At 40.8% G+C, this 19,518-nt stretch overlaps 1 protein-coding gene across 7 annotated transcripts in view; it reads right to left on the bottom strand.

The window, feature by feature from the left end:
- Positions 1-9,171: 9,171 nt before the first annotated feature.
- The window catches only part of MAP7D2 (MAP7 domain containing 2), a 175,722-nt gene continuing 165,375 nt past the window's right edge, over positions 9,172-19,518 (bottom strand). For all 7 annotated transcript variants that reach the window (XM_043994859.1, XM_043994860.1, XM_043994861.1 and 4 more), the window contains 2 exons: positions 13,956-14,231; positions 9,172-10,635 (listed from right to left, as the gene is read on the bottom strand). In XM_043994859.1, the coding sequence (XP_043850794.1) occupies positions 13,982-14,231 (250 nt within the window). In that variant the 3' untranslated portion in view covers positions 9,172-10,635; positions 13,956-13,981. The remainder of the gene's footprint in view (positions 10,636-13,955; positions 14,232-19,518) is intronic.

Below are 19,518 nucleotides of genomic sequence, written 5' to 3'. Positions count from 1 at the left end.
ATATGTGTCTATGTGCAATGGCACGAATATAAAAATGACACCATTTCATCATCTAAAGGGACTTTAAATTCTACTAGGGAAAAATGATTATTAGGCTATAAAACCCTTTCTCCTGGGAAATAAAAATTGGGTCTCATATTTCCATTTCTTCTGTTTCATTGGCTAGGCTTTGAAATCTCCCAATTTTGAATGATCTTGGAGGAAGACAACCAGGAGCCTTAAAGTGGGCTCACTTTGGGCTAACTCATTCACAAGTAGCTCTAATCTCCTTCTGTTCTTACTGGGGGTTGAATTAGAATAGTTGAATTTTAGAGTTGAAAGGAAGTTAGAACTCATCTAGTTCAAACTTATTTTGAAGATAAGTAAACTGAAGCCCAAACACCTCTTATTGATTTGCTTGGGCTGCCTTATCACACTGCTATATTATATAGTGAATAAGCATTTATTAAACACTTAATATTTGCTAGGCACTGTATTTAGCATTGGAGATACAAAAAGATGGCAGAGACAGGACAAGAATACAGGTTTTTTCACTTCCAATCCAGTGTTTTTCCCACTACATCATACCTATTGCCTTGTTCCTAAATTTTTCATTTCAAAACTTTGGCAAATCCTACAGTTTAGCGCTTCAGTATGTAACATTTTATGTCATGGCTACTTTGGCGGCTTGTGAAGCCTGTGGAGTCCTTCTCAGAATAATATTTTTAATGTATAAAACCAGGAACTCCTTTTGAGGCCATTTCCTTTACCAATAGAGCTAGGTGGCATGATAGAGCCTGGGCCTGAAGTCAGGAAGACCTGAGTTCAAATCCAGACTTGTACATCTATTAGCTGTGTGACCCTGGGCAAGTCATTTAATGTTTGTCTTACTTTCCTCCACTGTGAAATAGGCATGACAACAGTACCTACCTTGTAAGGTTGTTGTAAGGATCAAGTGAGATAATTTTTGTAATGAGCTTAGTAGAGTGCCCAGATCATAGAAGGTGATATATAAGAGCTTTCCCCATCCTTCCCCTCCCTAATACAGATCAGCACCTCCTCAGTAACTGACAGTCTTAGATATCTGGGACCTTGAGAGGGTGATCTGCCCAAGGTCACACACCCACTCAGAGGTGAGATCTGAACCTAGATTTTCCTAACTCTAGTACTAGCTCCTGGGCATTTTACATTCTGATAAATACCATCTATCTTATGTGGAATCCCCTAGTAGTGGGAAATCGTCATACTTCCTCTTCTCTGGCATAGCAGGACCAGTCTTATTGTTGGAAAAACACAAGAATAAGGAGTAAGGTGCACTATACCTAAAATCTCGTGAGTTTTCCAGCCCAATCACCTGTCCTTTTTAGGTAGGGACATTAGCTGAGGTCAAGGAGAAAGGCACTTTATGGCTGCTTGGTAAATATGATGGTGTGAGCTAGGTGAGGGGAAATACCTTTTTTTTTTTTGCAGGGCAATGGGAGTTAAGTGACTTGCCCAGGGTCACACAGCTAGTAAGTGACAAGTGTCTAAGACTGGATTTGAACTCAGGTATTCCTGAATCCAGGGCCGGTGCTTTATCCACTGTGCCACCTAGCTGCCCCCTAGGGCAAATACTTTTGCTATTTGTAAAACTGACATCTGGAAATACCTGACTCATACTTGGCCTCTAATGAATGCTTGTTTGATTGGATTAAATTTAATCCTTAGCAAAGGCTGTAGCAGGAGTTTCTGACAACTGCAGGGTGGTCATATAAAAGCTAACAAATCTGGCTGAGGACTTATGGATCTATGAGTGAATTTATTAGTGCAGAAATGCATTTATCTTTCCCCACATATTGGGAAAGAGTTTACTAACTCCTTTAGTGGTACCTCAGAGGGAGTTACATATGATTAGCTATATGACTTTGAACAAGTCAATTAACTTCTAAGTAACTGTTGGAAAATTCCTCAATTTAGAAATCCTAAGATCCTCTCAGAGAGTAATTGCTCCTGGTCCATTGAATTAGAGGTCAATCAATCAGGAGAGAAGGCTAGAAGATCAAAAGTCTAATTAATATCAGCTGATGGGCCATCACCAGGTAGATAGCAATGGTCCCCACATAGGGAGCTACACACATCTATAGGGGGTTTTACAACATCTTAGGGAGATATTACAATGCAAAGGGAAAGTTCAATCAGCTTATCAGGTGAGGCTGCTTGGTGGCTTTCTTTATTTGGGAGGTTGAGGATGTCAGGTGATTTGAGGAAGAATGTGTTAACCTTGGAGTCTTAGGAGTTACCCAAGACCAGCTGTGTTCCATTGAGATTAAATTTTTCTCTCTAGTATTATTAGAATGTCAGGTTCGGGCAATGAATCTCCAAGCTAATGGTCTCCCTCCTTATCAGTTCAAGTTCATCCTGTCCTTGCTAGTCCGAAGGTCCTTATTGATACCAATCCAGTTTCTCTGGCCTCTAAGATTACTTTTTCTGGGGTGATACTTCCTCCCAACTCACAGTATCTAAGTTTTTTTCTACTTCTTCCACATCACACACTAGTGAATGCCCTTCAAAAAATGACCATACAGTTCATTTAGCATAATCCATAAGCATAAAAAACTCCCCACCTTCACCCAGAGTTGCGGTTACTCACCCATGGGATGTCCAAGCAAAACTGAACACAGGACAGCAAAGATGGGGAAAAGTGACAAAACAGTAGAAATCAGCAAAAAGCCAACCTGATTCTTGTCTTCTAGCCTCTTTTCTTCAATAAGGCTTTAATAGTAAAACTATACACCCTTTGGTGGTGAAGCAGGTGTGGGAGAGTACCATGGGGCTGAGTGAGAAGCCAGAAAGCAAAGGTAAGCAAGGGCCAATACAGCAGGCAGAGTAGCGCTGATTAGGGTGGAAGCAAGCAAGGAAGAGCATGTGGGAGGTGGGAAGTGTCCAGGACCTCTGGCACCTGGCCAAGTTAGGGAGGTTTGTCCCTTCTGCTTCCTGTAGCATAAGGAGTTGGATGGCTTGACTTTGAGAAATGGCCTCTGTTTCTCTGAGGTCTCTGGTTAGGTCTTACCAGCCACGGAAGGGGATTGGGCCAGGTCTGGAGAGGGTCTTAAGGAAGGAAGGGAACAAGCATCTATTAAGAATCTACTATGTGGGGCAGCTAGGTGATGCAGTGGATAAAGCACCGGCCCTGGATTCAGGAGGACCTGAGTTCAACTCTGTCCTTAGACACTTAACACTTACTAGCTGTGTGACCCTGGGCAAGTCACTTAACCCCCACTGCCCCGCAAAAATAAATAAATAAATAATAATAAATTAATTAAAAAAAATTTTTTTAAATAAATAAAAAAGAATCTACTATGTGCCAGGTACTGTTCTAAGCACTTTACAGATGCTATCTCATTTGATCCTCTGGGAAGATAGGTGCTATTATTTTCTCTATTTTTTCCGTAGAGGAAACTTAGTCAGACTTAGAAGTTAAGTGACTTGCCCAGGCTCATATAACTATTGTCTGTGGCTAGATTGAATTTAGGTCTTCCCAACTCCAGGTCCAGACTGTACCACCTAGTTGCCTCTCGGAGGTCTCTTGAAGATGGGGGTGGGGGTGGTGGTGGTGATAATCACAGTGCATGTATTTATGCATTTATTTTAGGGAACTCCCAATTAGGAAAATCCCTTCTACCCATGCAGGTCGGGAAATGCTCTGTGCCCAGGTAGTCTTAGAGGGTAGTCTGGGGCACTGAAAAGAGAATTGCCCAGGAGTATACAATCAGTACGTGTCAAAAGTGGGATTTGAACCCAGGTCTTCGTGTCTCTGAGTCTAGCTCTCTATCTGCAACTGTATTCTGTCGTGGTGATCTCCAATATTATAGGTAACACAATAGAGCATTGGGTCAACAGTGAGGAAGACCGGGGTTCAAACCCAGACTTACTAGCTGGGTGATTTTGGGAAAGTTATTAACTTGTTTGCCTCAGTTTCCTCATCTGTAAAATGGAAATAATCATCACATAGAGCTCCCAGGATTGTTGTGAAGATAAAGTGAGATAATGTTTGTAAAGCTCTTAGCACAGTGTCCGGTACAGAGTAGGAACTATATAAATGTTAGCTATGATGTGTAAAGGGCCACATGGTTATGTTTTTGTGAATGAAGCCCCGGCAGGGACTTTGTGGAGGGGGCAGGGTGTTTTTTTCCCCCAAGTCAATGGAAAGATTGCTCTATAGGAGTGACTAGATAAAAACTTATTAACCAGGGGGCAGCTAGGTGGCGCAGTGGATATAGTACTGGCCCTGGATTCAGGAGGACCTGAGTTCAAATCCAGCCTCAGACACTTGACACTTACTAGCTGTGTGACCCTGGGCAAGTTACTTAGCTGCCATTGCCCTGGGGGAAAAAACAACAAACTTATTAACCATAGACTACAGAAAATGAGTCTCACTATGCAGGCATGGCAGAGCCCAAGGGCATGTCCCTGAAGATGTTGCAGAGCATGAGACAGCAGTCAGAAGCAATGGCCATGCTTGGTGTTGACTTTTGGAGCCCAGGGGAGCACTTGGTGCCTGCACAGCACATATACCCTGGTTCTTGCTACTGAAGGATATCAGGCACTGTCCATAGCACCTCCTGTGAACACAAGGAATTTATCCTTTTTTTTCTTTCTTTCTAGTGGAGCTAACCTAATGCAAGTCACTCAAATCCAGTCAAATGTTGTTGTTGTTGTTGTTGTTGTTGTTGTTGAGGGAGGTGGAGCAGAGCACACAGAGGACCAGGCCCGGAATTAGGAAGACTCATCTTCCAGAGTTCAAATCCAGCCTCAGACATTTACTAGCTGTGTGACCCTGGGCAAGTCATTTAACCCTGTTTGCTTCAATCTCCTCATCTATAAAACGAGCTGGAGAATGAAATGGCAAACCACTCCAGTATCTTTGCCAAGAAAATCCCAAATGGGGACACAAAGAGTCAGACGTGACTGAACAAGGTACGTGTGAACAGGTTGTCCTTTCAAGGGTGATCTTACATTTCCCATGAGCACAAGCTGATGAAAAGGGAACACCTCTAAATAATTACCCCCAGCTGTTTATACTAAAAATAAGTGATTTTATGTAAAATTTCAGTCCCTTTGGACGCTAATACTAAGAGCTTGCATTTTCTGGAAAAAAATGAGGAATGTGCTTTGTTATCATTTTCCTGAAGGGCAAAAAGCTAATAGCTCTGGCCAGTTCTCCCCAAATCTACAAAGGCACAAAGTGCCCCTCCAAAGACATTTTCCTCAACACTACTTGAAAAGATTAAGCTTTTAAAATTTCCTAACTTCAGCACAAAAACATCCACCACCGGGGCAGCTAGGTGGCGCAGTGGATAGAGCATTGGCCCTGGAGTCAGGAGGACCTGAGTTCAAATCCAGCCTTAGACACTTGACACCTTGGGCAAGTCACTTAACCCCAAGTGCCTCACCAAAACAACAAAACAAAAACAAAACAAAAAAACCATCCACCACCAATTCCTATTCCTGAATGCAGGATTACATTGTGGAAGGGGAATTAATTCTTTAGGTGAGCCTCTGGCTCCTTTTGCCTCTATTGGCATTAAGTAGCAGAAATGAAGGACTTTATGGATGTTCCCTTATACTTTTCTGCAAATCTATGTGGTCCTAGCCTGTAACTTAAAGCTATAGATTAAAAAGCCAGGAAATATGGGAAAATTCCTGTCCCCACAATTCAGAATGATTTTAACCTAGTTGACATTGTGTTTTGTTTTGTTTTGTTTTAGTGGGGCAATTGGGGTTAAGTGACTTGCCCAGGGTCATACAGCTAGTAAGTATCAAGTGTCTGAGGCCGCATTTGAACTCAGGTCCTCCTGACTCCAGGGCCGGTGCTCTATCTACTGTGCCACCTAGCCGCCCCGACATTGTGCTTTGATTTGTCATCTTGGAGGTACTAGGAGAGAGAATACAAATAACCTATAGAATCAAAGCATCTTTGAGCCGGAGAGGCCCTTAGATGTTCTCTTCTCCAATCTATATTTGAACTGGAATCTTCGTACAGAGCATTCCTAAAAAATGGTCACCTCATCTCTGCTCAGAGATGTCTGGTGATGGGAAACACTGCCTCCCAGGGCATCTCATTCCATTTTTGGACAGCTCTTATCGTCATTTTCCCCTTACATGGTCAACAAGCGTTTATCAATGCACCAGGCACTTGTGAGATACAAAGAAATGGCAAAAACAAAAATAAAAATAAGATAGTCTCTACTGTCATGGAGCATATATTCTGACAGTCAAAATTAGTCCCCCTTTAAGTTTTCCCATTGTTCTTAGTTCTGCCCTCTGGAACTGAGCAGAACAAGTCACTCTCCCACATCCCACTCTTCAAATACTTGAAGATGGTGATTAAATTAAATCAACAGTGAATACATCCCTCCAAATCTTTTTCTCTCCAGGCTTAAGAGCCTGTTTCCTTAACCAATCTTCAAATAACATTGCTTTGAGTTGCCTCACCATGGCCCCACCTTGTCAGTATCATCCCTAAAACTCAATGTCTAGAGAGCTGAACACAACACTCCAGATAGAATGCAAACATCGCAGAGTAAAATTAGACTATCAGTAATTTGGGTTTTTTTTTGGGGGGGGGGGCGGGCAATGGGGGTTAAGTGACTTGCCCAGGGTCACACAGCTAGTAAGTGTCAAGTGTCTGAGGCCAGATTTGAACTCAGGTACTCCTGAATCCAAGGCCGGTGCTTTATCCACTGCGCCACCTAGCTGCCCCTCTTGGGGTTTTTTTTAAATCTAAGACCTAACACTTTTTAATATAGCCTAATATTGTATTAGCCATTTTGACAGCCTCAACATTGCTCTTTATCTTCATATTGTTCTGTCCACTAAAACCATACTTGGTCATCTTAAGGACACATGACCAAATTCCCAATATTTCCCAAGGTCCTCTTTAAAATGGGTCTAACAGCAAGTGCCCACATTTTAGGTATGAGAAAGGACTTCAGGGGCTATGGGGAGGCACAGGTATGATCAGAGTCTCGATCTGAAAGAGAAATCAAGTCTATTCCATTGAGCCAAAAATTGACCAAAGTATCAAATCAGGTGAACTGAAACATGGGCTTTGTAGCTACTTTCTTGTGGTGCTTTTGCCCTGACATACTCCAAGCTTACCCTCTTTTCTTATCCTAAATTATTATAATTTTTTTTGCAGGGAAATGGGGGTTAAGTGACTTGCCCAGGGTCACACAGCTAGTAAGAGTCAAGTGTCTGAGGCTGGATTTGAACTCAGGTCCTCCTAAATTCAGGGCCAGTACTTTATCCACTTTGCCACCTAGCTGCCCTACCCTAAATTCTTATTGTCCATTGACCCAGGACAATCATGTCTTAGCTGTACTCATATGTGGACCTATCTGTTGTGGATCCCCCAATCTATTTACCAGTATTTTGGTTCAAATTTAATTTATTAACCCTTATTTCCTTGTGTACTATTTAAAAATCTGAACCTAACATCTAAATCCTTGGCTCTGACCTGTAGCTTTCTGTTGGGTTTGAACCTTTGAATGACTCCAGTACTTAGCACAGTGACTGGCAAATAGTAGATACTCAATAGATGTTGCTTGATTGATTGGCTCATGGTCCATATATTCTATGCTCCAAGCTTCTGTTCCTGATTCCTCCCATCCTGCGCTGCTCTGCTGCTACCCATGTGACTAAGCTGACAACCTATGCATTAGAACAAATTCTGATTTTAAAGTCAGGAGCTGGGTTCAAATCCCAGCTCTGCCTCATTACCTATATGACCTACATGAACCTCTATGAACCTGTCTTCTCTTCAGTAAACTAAAGGAGTAAGTCTACCTCTACGGTATTTTTTCAACCTAAAATCTTTGATCTTAAGATACTATGATGGGGCAGCTAGGTGGCACAGTGTATAGAGCACCGGCCCTGGAGTCAGGAGTACCTGAGTTCAAATCTGACCTCAGACACTTAACACTTACTAGCTGTGTGACCCTGGGCAAGTCACTTAACCCCAATTGCCTCACTCAAAAAAAAAAAGATACTATTGCTATTATTATTATTATTATATGGTGATTTAGGCTTTGTTCAACACCCATAATACTAATTTCAGCCTCATAACCATCCTATGAAATACTTAAAGTATTTCCATTTTACAGTTGAGATAACTGAGGCACAGAGATGTTAAATATCTTGCTCATGGTCACACAGATAGGTCTTCCTGACTCCAAGTCCATCATTCCCTTGAGTGTGCCCCACTGGCTCTCAATTGTATACAAATGGGAGTTGCATTTTAAAAGTGCTTGAGAAATCTGCTTTATTCAAAAGATTCCCCCTTCATGATCTTGTTTGTGTTATTAATTTGCTTAACAAACATGCTACTTCTAGCTCAAAGTCTTCATTAGTGGGTTATGAATTTATGAGAATGTATGTGGCAAATAAGGGGTTACAGCCAATAAGAGCACTGGACTTGGGGTTGGGAGACCTGACTTTAAGTCCTGCCTCCGACACTAGCTGTGTGATCTCCAACAAGTCACTTGACTCTCTCAGCCTCAGCTCTCTCATCTACAAAATAAGAATAAGATCACCTACCTCCCTGGGTTGTTGTAAGGATCAATGAGATCTGTATGTGTGCGTAAAGTGCTTTGCAAATTTTAAAATTCCATACGAATGCCAGCTATAAGCTATTACTATTTATGGGCTCATTACTATCAGTAGAAAGCTTACCATCCAATCATTTATCTGCCCAATTTATTCTTCTAACGCTGATTAAAAAATAACAAACATCTTTAAATGTTTAAGTATGACAGGAATGAATCACTTGTTCCTTCTACAGTAATGTCCAGAAATAACAAGTATACACCACTGGGGGGAAAAAGGAGGGTAGGGGTTATTTTCTGTAAGCAACACAGAACAAAATACTAGCAAGCACATTAAGACTCATCAAACGAAAATGTATTTCACTGTTATAACATGCTACATATGTCATGCAAAGGAAGAATCTCCACAGTATACAGTAAGACTGACCGAGTAGGACATCTTTAGTGGCATCTCTCAAGCATAACAGATCACAGCAAAATAAACAATGAGGAAAGGATGGGAAAGTCTCCCATCCCAGAAGACAGTCCCGTCCTCATCTGGACCCGCCGTTCACTCACTGGAAAAGGGACTCTTCTGACATACACCAAGATAAATGGAACTACATCATAGTAGGCATGTATTTTATTTAATATGCTACTGTACATCTATATGTACATACAAACACACACAGAATAATAGTTAGCTATTTAATTCTTAAACAATTGCTGGTTTTCAAAGCACAAGGACAAGGTTACTACTGAGACCATGGTGTCCCATCAACTTCCTCATATTATCTATGTTCCCACTTTTTGTTGACATCTGCTGAAACTCTTGGCCTCCCTTGTCCCTTGAAGTACTAGGTTAGCAAGGCCTCAAAGAAGAAAAGAATGATATAGTCTGAAGGTTACTTTCCACTGGAAGAAACAAAATGAACCAAAGTACATTTCATATGGCACACAATGTGTATAAATGATAAGGTTCCATGGGAATTTTCCCATACAGGTGTTTCAACATGTTACAGAGGTTGATGTCATTAAAGCAAGTGAAAATACTGTGCCCCCTTGGGACCCATCAGTGTCTCAGAGTAGTAGAGTTTTCATTGAAATGTTTAGATTTAATTTTGAATAAAGGTGGATAGAGAGACAATAACCCAAGATAGAAAAAACAAGCAAAAGCAAACAAACAAATCCCACCCACCATTACCACCACCAGAAACCATTGATTGCATTTGCTACCTGTATCAGGAATACATTATTTTGACAAACGCATGTGAAACTTCAATTGTAATCTGGAGAACTGTGGTCCAAAACAGAAACCATTGTACGATGTCATAGTTAACTTGCTACAATCAGCTGCAAAGGTAGATGGGAGTAATTGTGAGAAGGTAGGAATGACAGATTTTTTTTTTTTTAAAAAGCAAAATCATGGCAATCATTTTTCAATTGGCTAAACTTAACAGTCGCCAGAGGGGCTTCTCAATTTTAGCAACTATAGAGTTAAAAGCATGCTATATTTCCTCAATGAAAACTCATTTCAAAGCCTTCAATGAAAGAAAGCATGACTGAAGGGGGAGGGAAGGTGAAGAGAATATAGTAGGAAGAAATCTCTTGAATGGCTTCCCCCATTTTGACAAGGACAGGCATGCTGTTCAAGTCCAGGATATTTTAAATGACCTTCAGGTAAATGGGATAAATGTTAGGTGTATTTACAAGAAAAGACATCTAGATAGTTATGTGACCCGTCTTATGAAGAATGATTATAAAGTGAACTGACAAATTGAAGTCTTTGATGTTATTCAGACTGGGATATTAGCTTAAGTACTTGATCAGTGGTCAAAGCTTTAATATGCAGCACAATGAAGCTTCCCTGAAATCAATCAAGGGTTAAGAATCAAGTTTCATATTTTTCTTTTTTTTTTTAAGCCAGTTTGGGGGCATATATGCCCTCCTTGAGAAGACACAATATTACATTCAGCTCTGATTATTGGAATCCAGTGGTCAAGGATTGCAGAAGCTTCTCTAGATGATAAACAGTTCATATTTTACTGCCAGCAGCATCACAGGTCTGTATTTCCTCCATCATATACTACCTCTGTTGATTCAAGAATGAAAAAAGAGCAAAATAATGTCAACCAAATGAAACGTCACTAGTTCTAAGTTTATGACTCAGAATCACCTTACCCTCTATCAAATTACTACATCATATAAGTAAGTACTTTCCTGCCTTTCTTGCAAGTGACACTCTTACTTGGCATTGAAATGAACTCTAGGATTTTGAAAACAGCTTAATTCTTTAGTGAAAGCATATGAACAGAAAGAAGATCATTTTGTGACATTATTACTAGCATATTTTCTTCTAAAGGCACTACTTTCCAAGGCTTCTGCTAGGAGAGGCAGTGTGTCCTATCAGAAAGAACATCACATCTGGAGTCAGAAGACCTGGTTCCTAATCCCTGTTTGCTATCTACTGCTTGCGTGAACTTAACCTTGTAAGACCTAATTCTTTACTTATAAAACAAGGAGGTCAGGCCTTTCCCAGCTGTAACTGGAGCATGCAGAGCTGAAAGTATCAAAACATGCTCTTAATTTAAGTGGCCTATCTGATAGCCTTTTCCCTCCCTTAAAATTTTATACTACAAATTTTAAAACATTTTTGTTATTAATATGTTTTATCTTTATGTATTTTATCTTTATAGTCATTTAAATTTATAGGTTTTTTTGTTTTTATACCAGTTATTTCCCCATGAATTCTCCCTCCCCCACTGAACCAACACTTCCTCACCAAAAAAAAAAATTTAAGCAAAGCCAACCAATATACTGATCGTGTCTGACAGCATGTTTATGCTAAATTCCATCTCTATACTGCCTTCACTAAGAGGAAGGTGTTTCTATTGTATATATGTGGATATGTATGTATGTGTGTATGTGTATATGTGTGTATGTATGTGTGTGTATAAGTATCTATCTATCTATCTATTTATCTATCTATCTATCTATCTATCTATCTATCTATCTATCTATCTATCTATCTATCTCCATATATACAGAAGCAGCTAGGTAACACAGTGGATACAGCCCTGGCCTGAAGTCAGGAAAATCTAAATTCAAATCCAGCCTCAGACACTTACTAGCTTTGTGACCCTGGATAAGTCACTTAACCCTTATTTGCTTCAGTTCCTCTTCTATAAAATGGGGACACACTGAAGAAGGAAATGGCAAACCATTCCAGAATCTGCCCAAGAAAACCCCATGGACAAGTCCATGGGAGTTACGAAGAGCCAGGAACAACTGAACAACAACAAAATACATATGCATACATGTATAGGTATTTGTACATGTATACATATGTATACATGTAAAAGTATGTGTATATATACATGGATGTATATATACTTATACACATGCTTTTTGACAGAGGAGGGTGCTAAAAAAAACTCAAGAGCTTCTGAAAGGGAAGCTCATGAAGTAAAAATTATATGTCATGGCCAAGTTGAACAGAAATCCCCTAAAATAGTTGAAACATACTGTTTTGGGGTACCCAGGAAATGATTTAATCTAAAAATGGCCTGTCATGTGATAAACTGAAGGTGTTCTTGTGTGAAATGACCACATTCAGTTGTTTCAGCTTCAATTTAAAATGCTAAAGGTGGGAAAGAAATCAAATTGTAAAACGTGGGTTTTCTATGGGATCACTATGATTTTGGAGAAGTAAGATGACAGATTATGAAGGAGAGGCGAACTTGGTTTAGTATGTTGATATATGCTCTGGTGCTTACTGAGAAAAGAGAAGATGGTAATGCACCATGACAGATAAAAGGAGTGAAGTCAGTTTTGACTTGATAATGACAAGGCACATCCTACTCAGGCTAGGATGTCACAAATAATTTTCTGAGAAACTTTGAACTCTCACCTGAGTCCAGCATTTCTGATAATTCTTATTATTTCCATCTGAAATGCTAGAGTAGTGTGGTATTCCAAAGCCCAGGAGGAGAATGAAGAGATAATGACATCAACTATAAAAATCACTCAGCATTTCTCAGTCTTGTAGCTTAATTGCCCAAGTCAAACAAACTAATTAAAAGTTCAAAACTCTAGGGAATAATAGAAATCTCTACCAGTTGGCAACAAAGAACTGAAAACTTTTAATCAAGAGATTCTATTTGAGTTGTTACTTTTAAACAAAAGACTATTTTATTAAATTGATTGATTTATATGAAAAAGATTTAACTTTTTATTTTGAAAAGGAAAATTCAAGCTGCATATTGACAAATTATAAAATTACACATCATAAACCCACATTTATTACACTAAATTAAATAAGTTAATTGTTATCCCTGATTAATTCAGTATTTAACAGATGAAAAGTCCCTTTCCCTCTCTCCTGAGATGTTCTTAGGTTTTTGTGTTTCATATCATCTTTTCAGGGTTTCTAAATGGAAAGAAGTACTAATAATGCTCTCTTTGGATCCAGACAAATTTTCCAAAGTCTTAACCTAGTTCTGCATTAATAGTGACTTTCATGTGGAAGCAATCTCCCTGCTGGTCATTATATTATTATGATCTGGATGGGTAAAATACTTATCATTTCTAATTTCCAACATTCCAGATAGAAATTCCAGATAGAAACACATTCATGTGTGTATATGTCCCCTTATGCATTTATTCATGAAATTTAACTAAGTTGTGCTTTAAAAAGCAAGCAAAAAGGGCAGCTAGGTGGCGCAGTGGATAGAGCACCGGCTCTGGATTCAGGAGGACCTGAGTTCAAATCCGGCCTCAGACACTTAACACTTACTAGCTGTGTGACCCTGGGCAAGTCGCTTAACCCCAATTGCCTCACCAAAAACAAACAAACAAACAAAAAAAGCAAGCAAAATCCTAAAACATCCCAGAGGTAGCATGGTATGAGGGAACAAAGAAAGCATCAGCACTTGGAAATCCAGAGGCTTGGGATCGCTCTCAGCTTTGCCTCTTGCCTTGGGCAAAGGGCTGAACTAGCCCAGAGGTGTCAAACTTAAGGCCAAGTTACAAGGGGCTGAGTGGCTACTGAACCAAATTAAAATGAATTGGTAAATGTTTAACAAAATAAATTTAAAACTGCATAGATAATGTTAATTTATGGTTTTCTAAGTCAATATGTACTCATAGGGATCTATTTCTATTTTAGTTTTACAACAGTGATTTAGGTGACCTGCTATACTTCGAGCTATTATTAGTTATTAGTCATTTCTGTTCAAAACATAAATGGAATCAGGTCTGGGTAAATGAAGGAGGGAAGGAAGAAAGGGAGGGAGAGTGAGAGGAAGGGAAGGAGGGAATAAGGAAGGAAAGGAAGAAGGGAAAAAGAGAGAAAAAGAAAAGAAAGAAAAGATAAAAATGGTCCCACCAAAGAAAGCCATCAAAGTACTATACCTTTACATTATAGCATATTGTATTCATCAACATATTGTATTAAGTGTATTTTCTGGTCCTGGACTGTTAAATCCTTCGATCAAGTTTTTGTTACAGTCATCCATGGCAAGGGTTTCACTGGATCTCTTGGGATAAGTTGGAGGGCCTGTGAAGTCTAAGAGATCTTCAATGGCCTTAGCATGACTGGTTCCATTCTGTTCCAAAGAAACACCGGGAATGATGTCATTCACTGGTGAAAATTCGGGGATGGAGATAAGTTCTTCTTTTGAAACCGGACTGGAAAAAAACAGAGATTTTTTTTCACTGCTCAAATTTTTTTTCCTAATTTTATTCTTACACATTTTGCTTATTCTCTTCTATAGAAGGGGGGCTTAGAGGCAAGGGGCATGTAGAAGGAACTCTAGAGGACGCAGTCAGAAAACAAATGAGTTAGTTAAAATTAGAGGGCATCGATGAGCCTGTGTAGAAAAAGAAGCAGTATGAATTGGAGCTGGGGAGGACTGTGAAGCCACAGCATGACTCTGGGTTAGGCTTTGGATACTTGGACGCATTTCCATGCAGCCAGAGTCAAGACACAGAATGAGCAGATACACTTACTCTATGATGAGGCAAGTCATTTCAAGTGGGCCAACCTACAGATTGGAAAGCCAAAACAGAAAGCAAAACCAAAAAACTAAAGCTAAAGAGCTTCATGAGGGAATGTGATATTTGTGCACATGAGATCATCATGCCCATTGCCTTGGCACATAGTATCTCCCCTTCTAGAGGTCTGGCTGGGGTGGGCTTCTGTGAGTTTGATATGGTGCCAAGATGGCACCATATGGTAATGGAGGTCCATCACCATAAATGTTAGTTATAACATGTACCAGCAAAGTCAGCTGCAAAGTGAACACTTATTTCCCCATTTGGCTCCCAGTGAAAAATGGAAATCTTATATTATAACCTCATTTATATCTGGTTCTTGCCCAAAGGAATTCTCTGCTTTACTGGACCCAAACTGATGTCTGGCTTTCAGGAGTCACCACTTCCCTTTTCTAGTCTTATCTCATCTTCTCTCCCACCCCTCCCTGCCACTCACTCCATATTTCAGCCAAATGTATGCTCTGTACTTATACGAATTTGAATTGAGTCTTTGTTTTCACTATTATGGTGCATGTGATACCCTTTGTCATACAGTTTGTTGAATTCCTCCTCATTTTTTTAAAGTTGTCAAATACCACCCACCCTCCTCCAGAAAGCCACCCTGACAAACTACATGGTATGCTCAATAACTTTTCTCTCTCCTTGCCTTCATGGCTAAACAATTTGAGAAAGCCATCTACTTTACTCTCTTTGAAACTCTCAATATGACCTCTTAACTCATTGAAACCACTCCTGGCAAAGTTACCAATGATCCCATAATTCCTGATCTAATGGCCCTTTCTCTCTCTCTCTCTTTTTTCTTTTTTGGAGGCAATTGGGGTTAAGTGACTTGCCCAGGGTCACACAGCTAGTGTCAAGTGTCTGAGGCCGGATTTGAACTCAGGTACTCCTGAATCCAGGGCTGGTGCTCTATCCACTGTGCCACCTAGCTGCCCCTAACGGCCCTTTCTCGATCCTGATTTTCCTTGGACTCTGTATACTCTGACACTGCTGATCATCTCTTCCACCTCGATTCTCTCTCTTCTCTGGGTTTTCTTGACACTGTTCTCTTCTGGTTCTCTTCTTATCTGTCCCACCACTCTCCCTCAGCTTCCTTTTCTCCATATTACTCTTTATCATTCCCACTAACTATGGGGTAGTACCCAAAGTTTCTGTCCTGGGCCCCTTTCTCTTTTCACTATCTGACTTGATCATTTCACTAGCTTCCATAGGTTTAATTATGATCTTTATGCAGGTGTTTCCCCTATTAACATATCCAGCCCTAGTTGCAATGCTGAGCCACAGTCATGAATATCCTACTGTCTTGGACATCTCATACTGGATGTGCAATAGGCACGTTAAACTTAACATGTTCAGGGGCAGCTAGGTGGTGCAGTGGATAAAGCACCAGTCCTGAAGTCAGGAGAACCTGAGTTCAGATCTGGCCTCGACACTTGACATTTAATAGCTAGCTGTGTGACCCTGGGCAAGTCACTTAACCCCAATTGCCTCAACAAAAATAAACAAACAAATAAATAAATAAATAAACTTAACATGTTCAAAAGAGAATTCATTTATCTTTCCCCCCAAAACCTACTCCCTTCCAAAAGTCAAGTAATACCCATCCAGTCACCCAGACCCACAACCTTGGTGTCATCCTTGAGTCCTCACCCTCACTCACCTTGCATATCTAATCTGCTGCCAAATCATGAATTTCTACCTTCTCTCCACTCAAAAGACACAATGTTGATTTCAGACTTTCATCATCTCTCACAAGAGCCTTCTCTTCAGTGTCCCTTCCTCCAGTCTCTCCCCACTCTATGCTGCCAGAGTGATTTTTCCCTCCCTCCCTTTCCCTCCCTCCCTCTCTCCTTTTCTCTCCTCTCTCTCTCTCTCTCTCTCTCTCTCTCTCTCTCTCTCACACACACACACACACACACACACACACACACACACATGCATTCAGTGAACTCCAGTGAGCTATTACCATCAGAATCAGAATCAAATATAAAAATATAAAGACCTCTGTTTGACATTTAAAATTTTTCATGACCTAACTCCTTTCTACCTTCTCACTCTCCTCACACATCCTACTACACATTCTACAATCTAGGTATCCTTCACCCACAACATTCCATCTCTCACTGCAGTGCCTTTGCACTGTCTCCCCTCCCCCGACACACACCCAGTGCCCACGCCTGGAATGCTCTCCCTCCCTACATCCACTTCTTGGAAGCCCTGTTTTTTTTCAAGATTAAGCTCAAATCTCACCTTGTTCAAGTCCCCAGCTGCTAATCTCTACCCCTTCAGATTATCTTCACCTACTCTGTATATATCTTATATGTAACATAATTATATGCATCATGTCTCCTCTACGAAGGGATGGCTTTGCTTTCCTTCCCTCCCTCCCTTTCTTTTTTCCTGCCTTCCTTCCCTCCCTCCCTCTTTCTTTTCCTTCCTTCCTTTCTTCCTATTTCTTTTCCTTCCTTCCTTCCCCCAGTGATTACCACAGTGCCTGGATACATAAGTATGTAATGAATAACTGCTTTCTGGCTGACTTGATCCCTTCCCTGTCTATAATCCCTTCACTATAGAACTTTTTTATACCTCTATAATTAACCCATCTGTGTTAGTGCCTTAGTCCCCTACTAGACTTCAGTAAACTCCATGAGATTAGGGCCCATGTCTTATCTGAACGTGGTCTCCCTCAGCAACTCCTAAAGTGCTCTGCAAAAGAAGATGCTGAATTAACCTCTGTTCTTTTCCTAATTTTCTCCTTGGGGAAACAATGTGATATAGTGGAAAGAACCCTGGCTCTAGAGTCAGAGACTGCTGCTCAGTTGTTGTCTCTTCATGATCCCATTTGGGGTATTCTTGGCGATGACACTGGAGTTATTTGCCATTTCCTTTTCCAGCTCATTTTACAGATGAGGAGACTGAAGCCAACAGGGTTAAGTGACCTGCCCAAGGTCACACAGCTAGTAAGTATCTGACTTAGGAAGATGAGACTTCCTAACACCAAGCCCAGTGCTCTAGCCACTGCAGTACCTAGCTTCCCCTAGAATCAGAAGACCTAGGTTAAAATCCCACCACTGGGGGCAGCTAGGTGGCACAGTGGATAAAGCACCAGCCCTGGATTCAAGAGGACCTGAATTCAAATCCGGCTTCAGACACTTGACACTTACTAGCTGTGTGACCCTGGGCAAGTCACTTAACCCCCATTGCCCAGCAAAAATAAAATAAAATTAAAATAAAATCCCGCCACTGATGCTTATTACCTGTGGAATCATAGACAAGTCACTTAATTTTCCTGGGCTCCATTTCCTCATTTGTAAAATGATCTTTGAAGTCCTTACTAGCTTTAGATCTATGATCTTATTAGAGAGAGACAGTCCTATGGAAGACAGGCTGGAGAACACTGCTCGTTGTTAGTGTACGTGGCTGGATGACTCCAGGAATAATCTTTTTAAAAAAGTCAAACCTCAGCTTCCCTGATTTCCTCTCCTTATCACCCAAAGCCAGTTTTGGAATAGCAACTGTTCATTAACAATATTCTTCTTATGCCTACTGAGTGTTGTGAAAAGCTCTGTTAAGAGTAATTATCTTACTAATACCAGGACAGAAGGGAGGCCACACACAATCCTTATGACAAACCTCACCAAATCTGTGCCCCACTCCCTACAAATATCTTAACACTAATAAGGAAAATACTAATATGGAAAGAGACAAGGAATGAGAACAGCCAGGTACAGGTTTTAAGACGTTTCTTCCTCTGACTTGAAATAGCTTTTTTTTTTTTTTAAATGGAAGCTGCTGACACAAAGTCACAGAAAGGCAGAAAACCTAGTCTTCCTCAAACAACACATTTTCTCACCCCTCTCCACTCTTTCTCAAAGCCTGATAAGCAGATTTCCTCTATCGCCCCTGCCCCAACTCCTAAGACCCTTTTTAAAAGGGATATGAGGCTAAATCTAGTGGTCAGGAGCAGTGTTGGGGTGGCCCGGATAACCTTTCATATGCCTCAGGGATTTTCTCCTGGGTAGAGAGAAACATAATGTGGCCTGTGGCCGACAAGGAGGATTTGAAGAGGTCCTGTTACCTCAGCCTTTTTGGGGGGGGGAGGGGAGGGGCAGGCGGGACAGTGAGGGTTAAGTGACTTGCTCAGGGTCACACAGCTAGTAAGTGTCAAGTGTCTGAGGCCGGATTTGAACTCAAGTCCTCCTGAATTCAGGGCCAGTACTTTATCCACCTCACCACCTAGCTGTCCCCCTCACCTTTTTTTTTTTTTTAAATTGGACCTGTGACTTTATGGCATAGGAACTCTCAGGAAAAAAATCCTTCTACCAATCATCATGTGGCTTTAAATAGTTGCTCAGGCCACTAAGAAGCTCAGTGACTTGCTGAGGTTACATGGCCAGTATGTGTCAAAGGCAGGACTTCGACCCCCAGGGCCTTCCTGACCTCAAGGCCAGCTCTTTAGTCATTGTTATACTGTTTCTTTATATCTTCTTTTTCTTTTTCCTTTTTTTTGGTGGGGCAATGAGGGTTAAGTGACTTGCCCAGGGTCACACAGCTAGTAAGTGTGTGTTAAGTGTCTGAGGCCGGATTTGAACTCAGGTCCTCTTGAATCCAGGGCCTGTGCTTTATCCACTGCGCCACCTAGCTGTCCCTTTTATGTCATCTTCTAGTTCTAAGGAGGAAAAGCCTTGAGAATATCTGGATGTGGGGCAGCTAGGTGGTGCAGTGGATAGAGCACGGGCCCTGGAGTCAGGAGTACCTGAGTTCAAATCCGGCCTCAGATACTTAACACACACTTACTAGCTGTGTGACCCTGGGCAAGTCACTTAATCCCAATTGCCTCACTTAAAAAAAAAAGAATATCTGGATGTTTGTACATCTGGTGGTTCATGTTGTTTTTGCTGACCCCACTTTGGGGTTTTCT

Source organism: Dromiciops gliroides, chromosome 3 (genome assembly GCF_019393635.1).
Source record: "Dromiciops gliroides isolate mDroGli1 chromosome 3, mDroGli1.pri, whole genome shotgun sequence".
Taxonomy (NCBI): Eukaryota; Metazoa; Chordata; class Mammalia; order Microbiotheria; family Microbiotheriidae; genus Dromiciops; species Dromiciops gliroides.
Note: the sequence above shows the minus strand (reverse complement) of the source record. Positions and strands in the feature narration are given on the sequence as shown.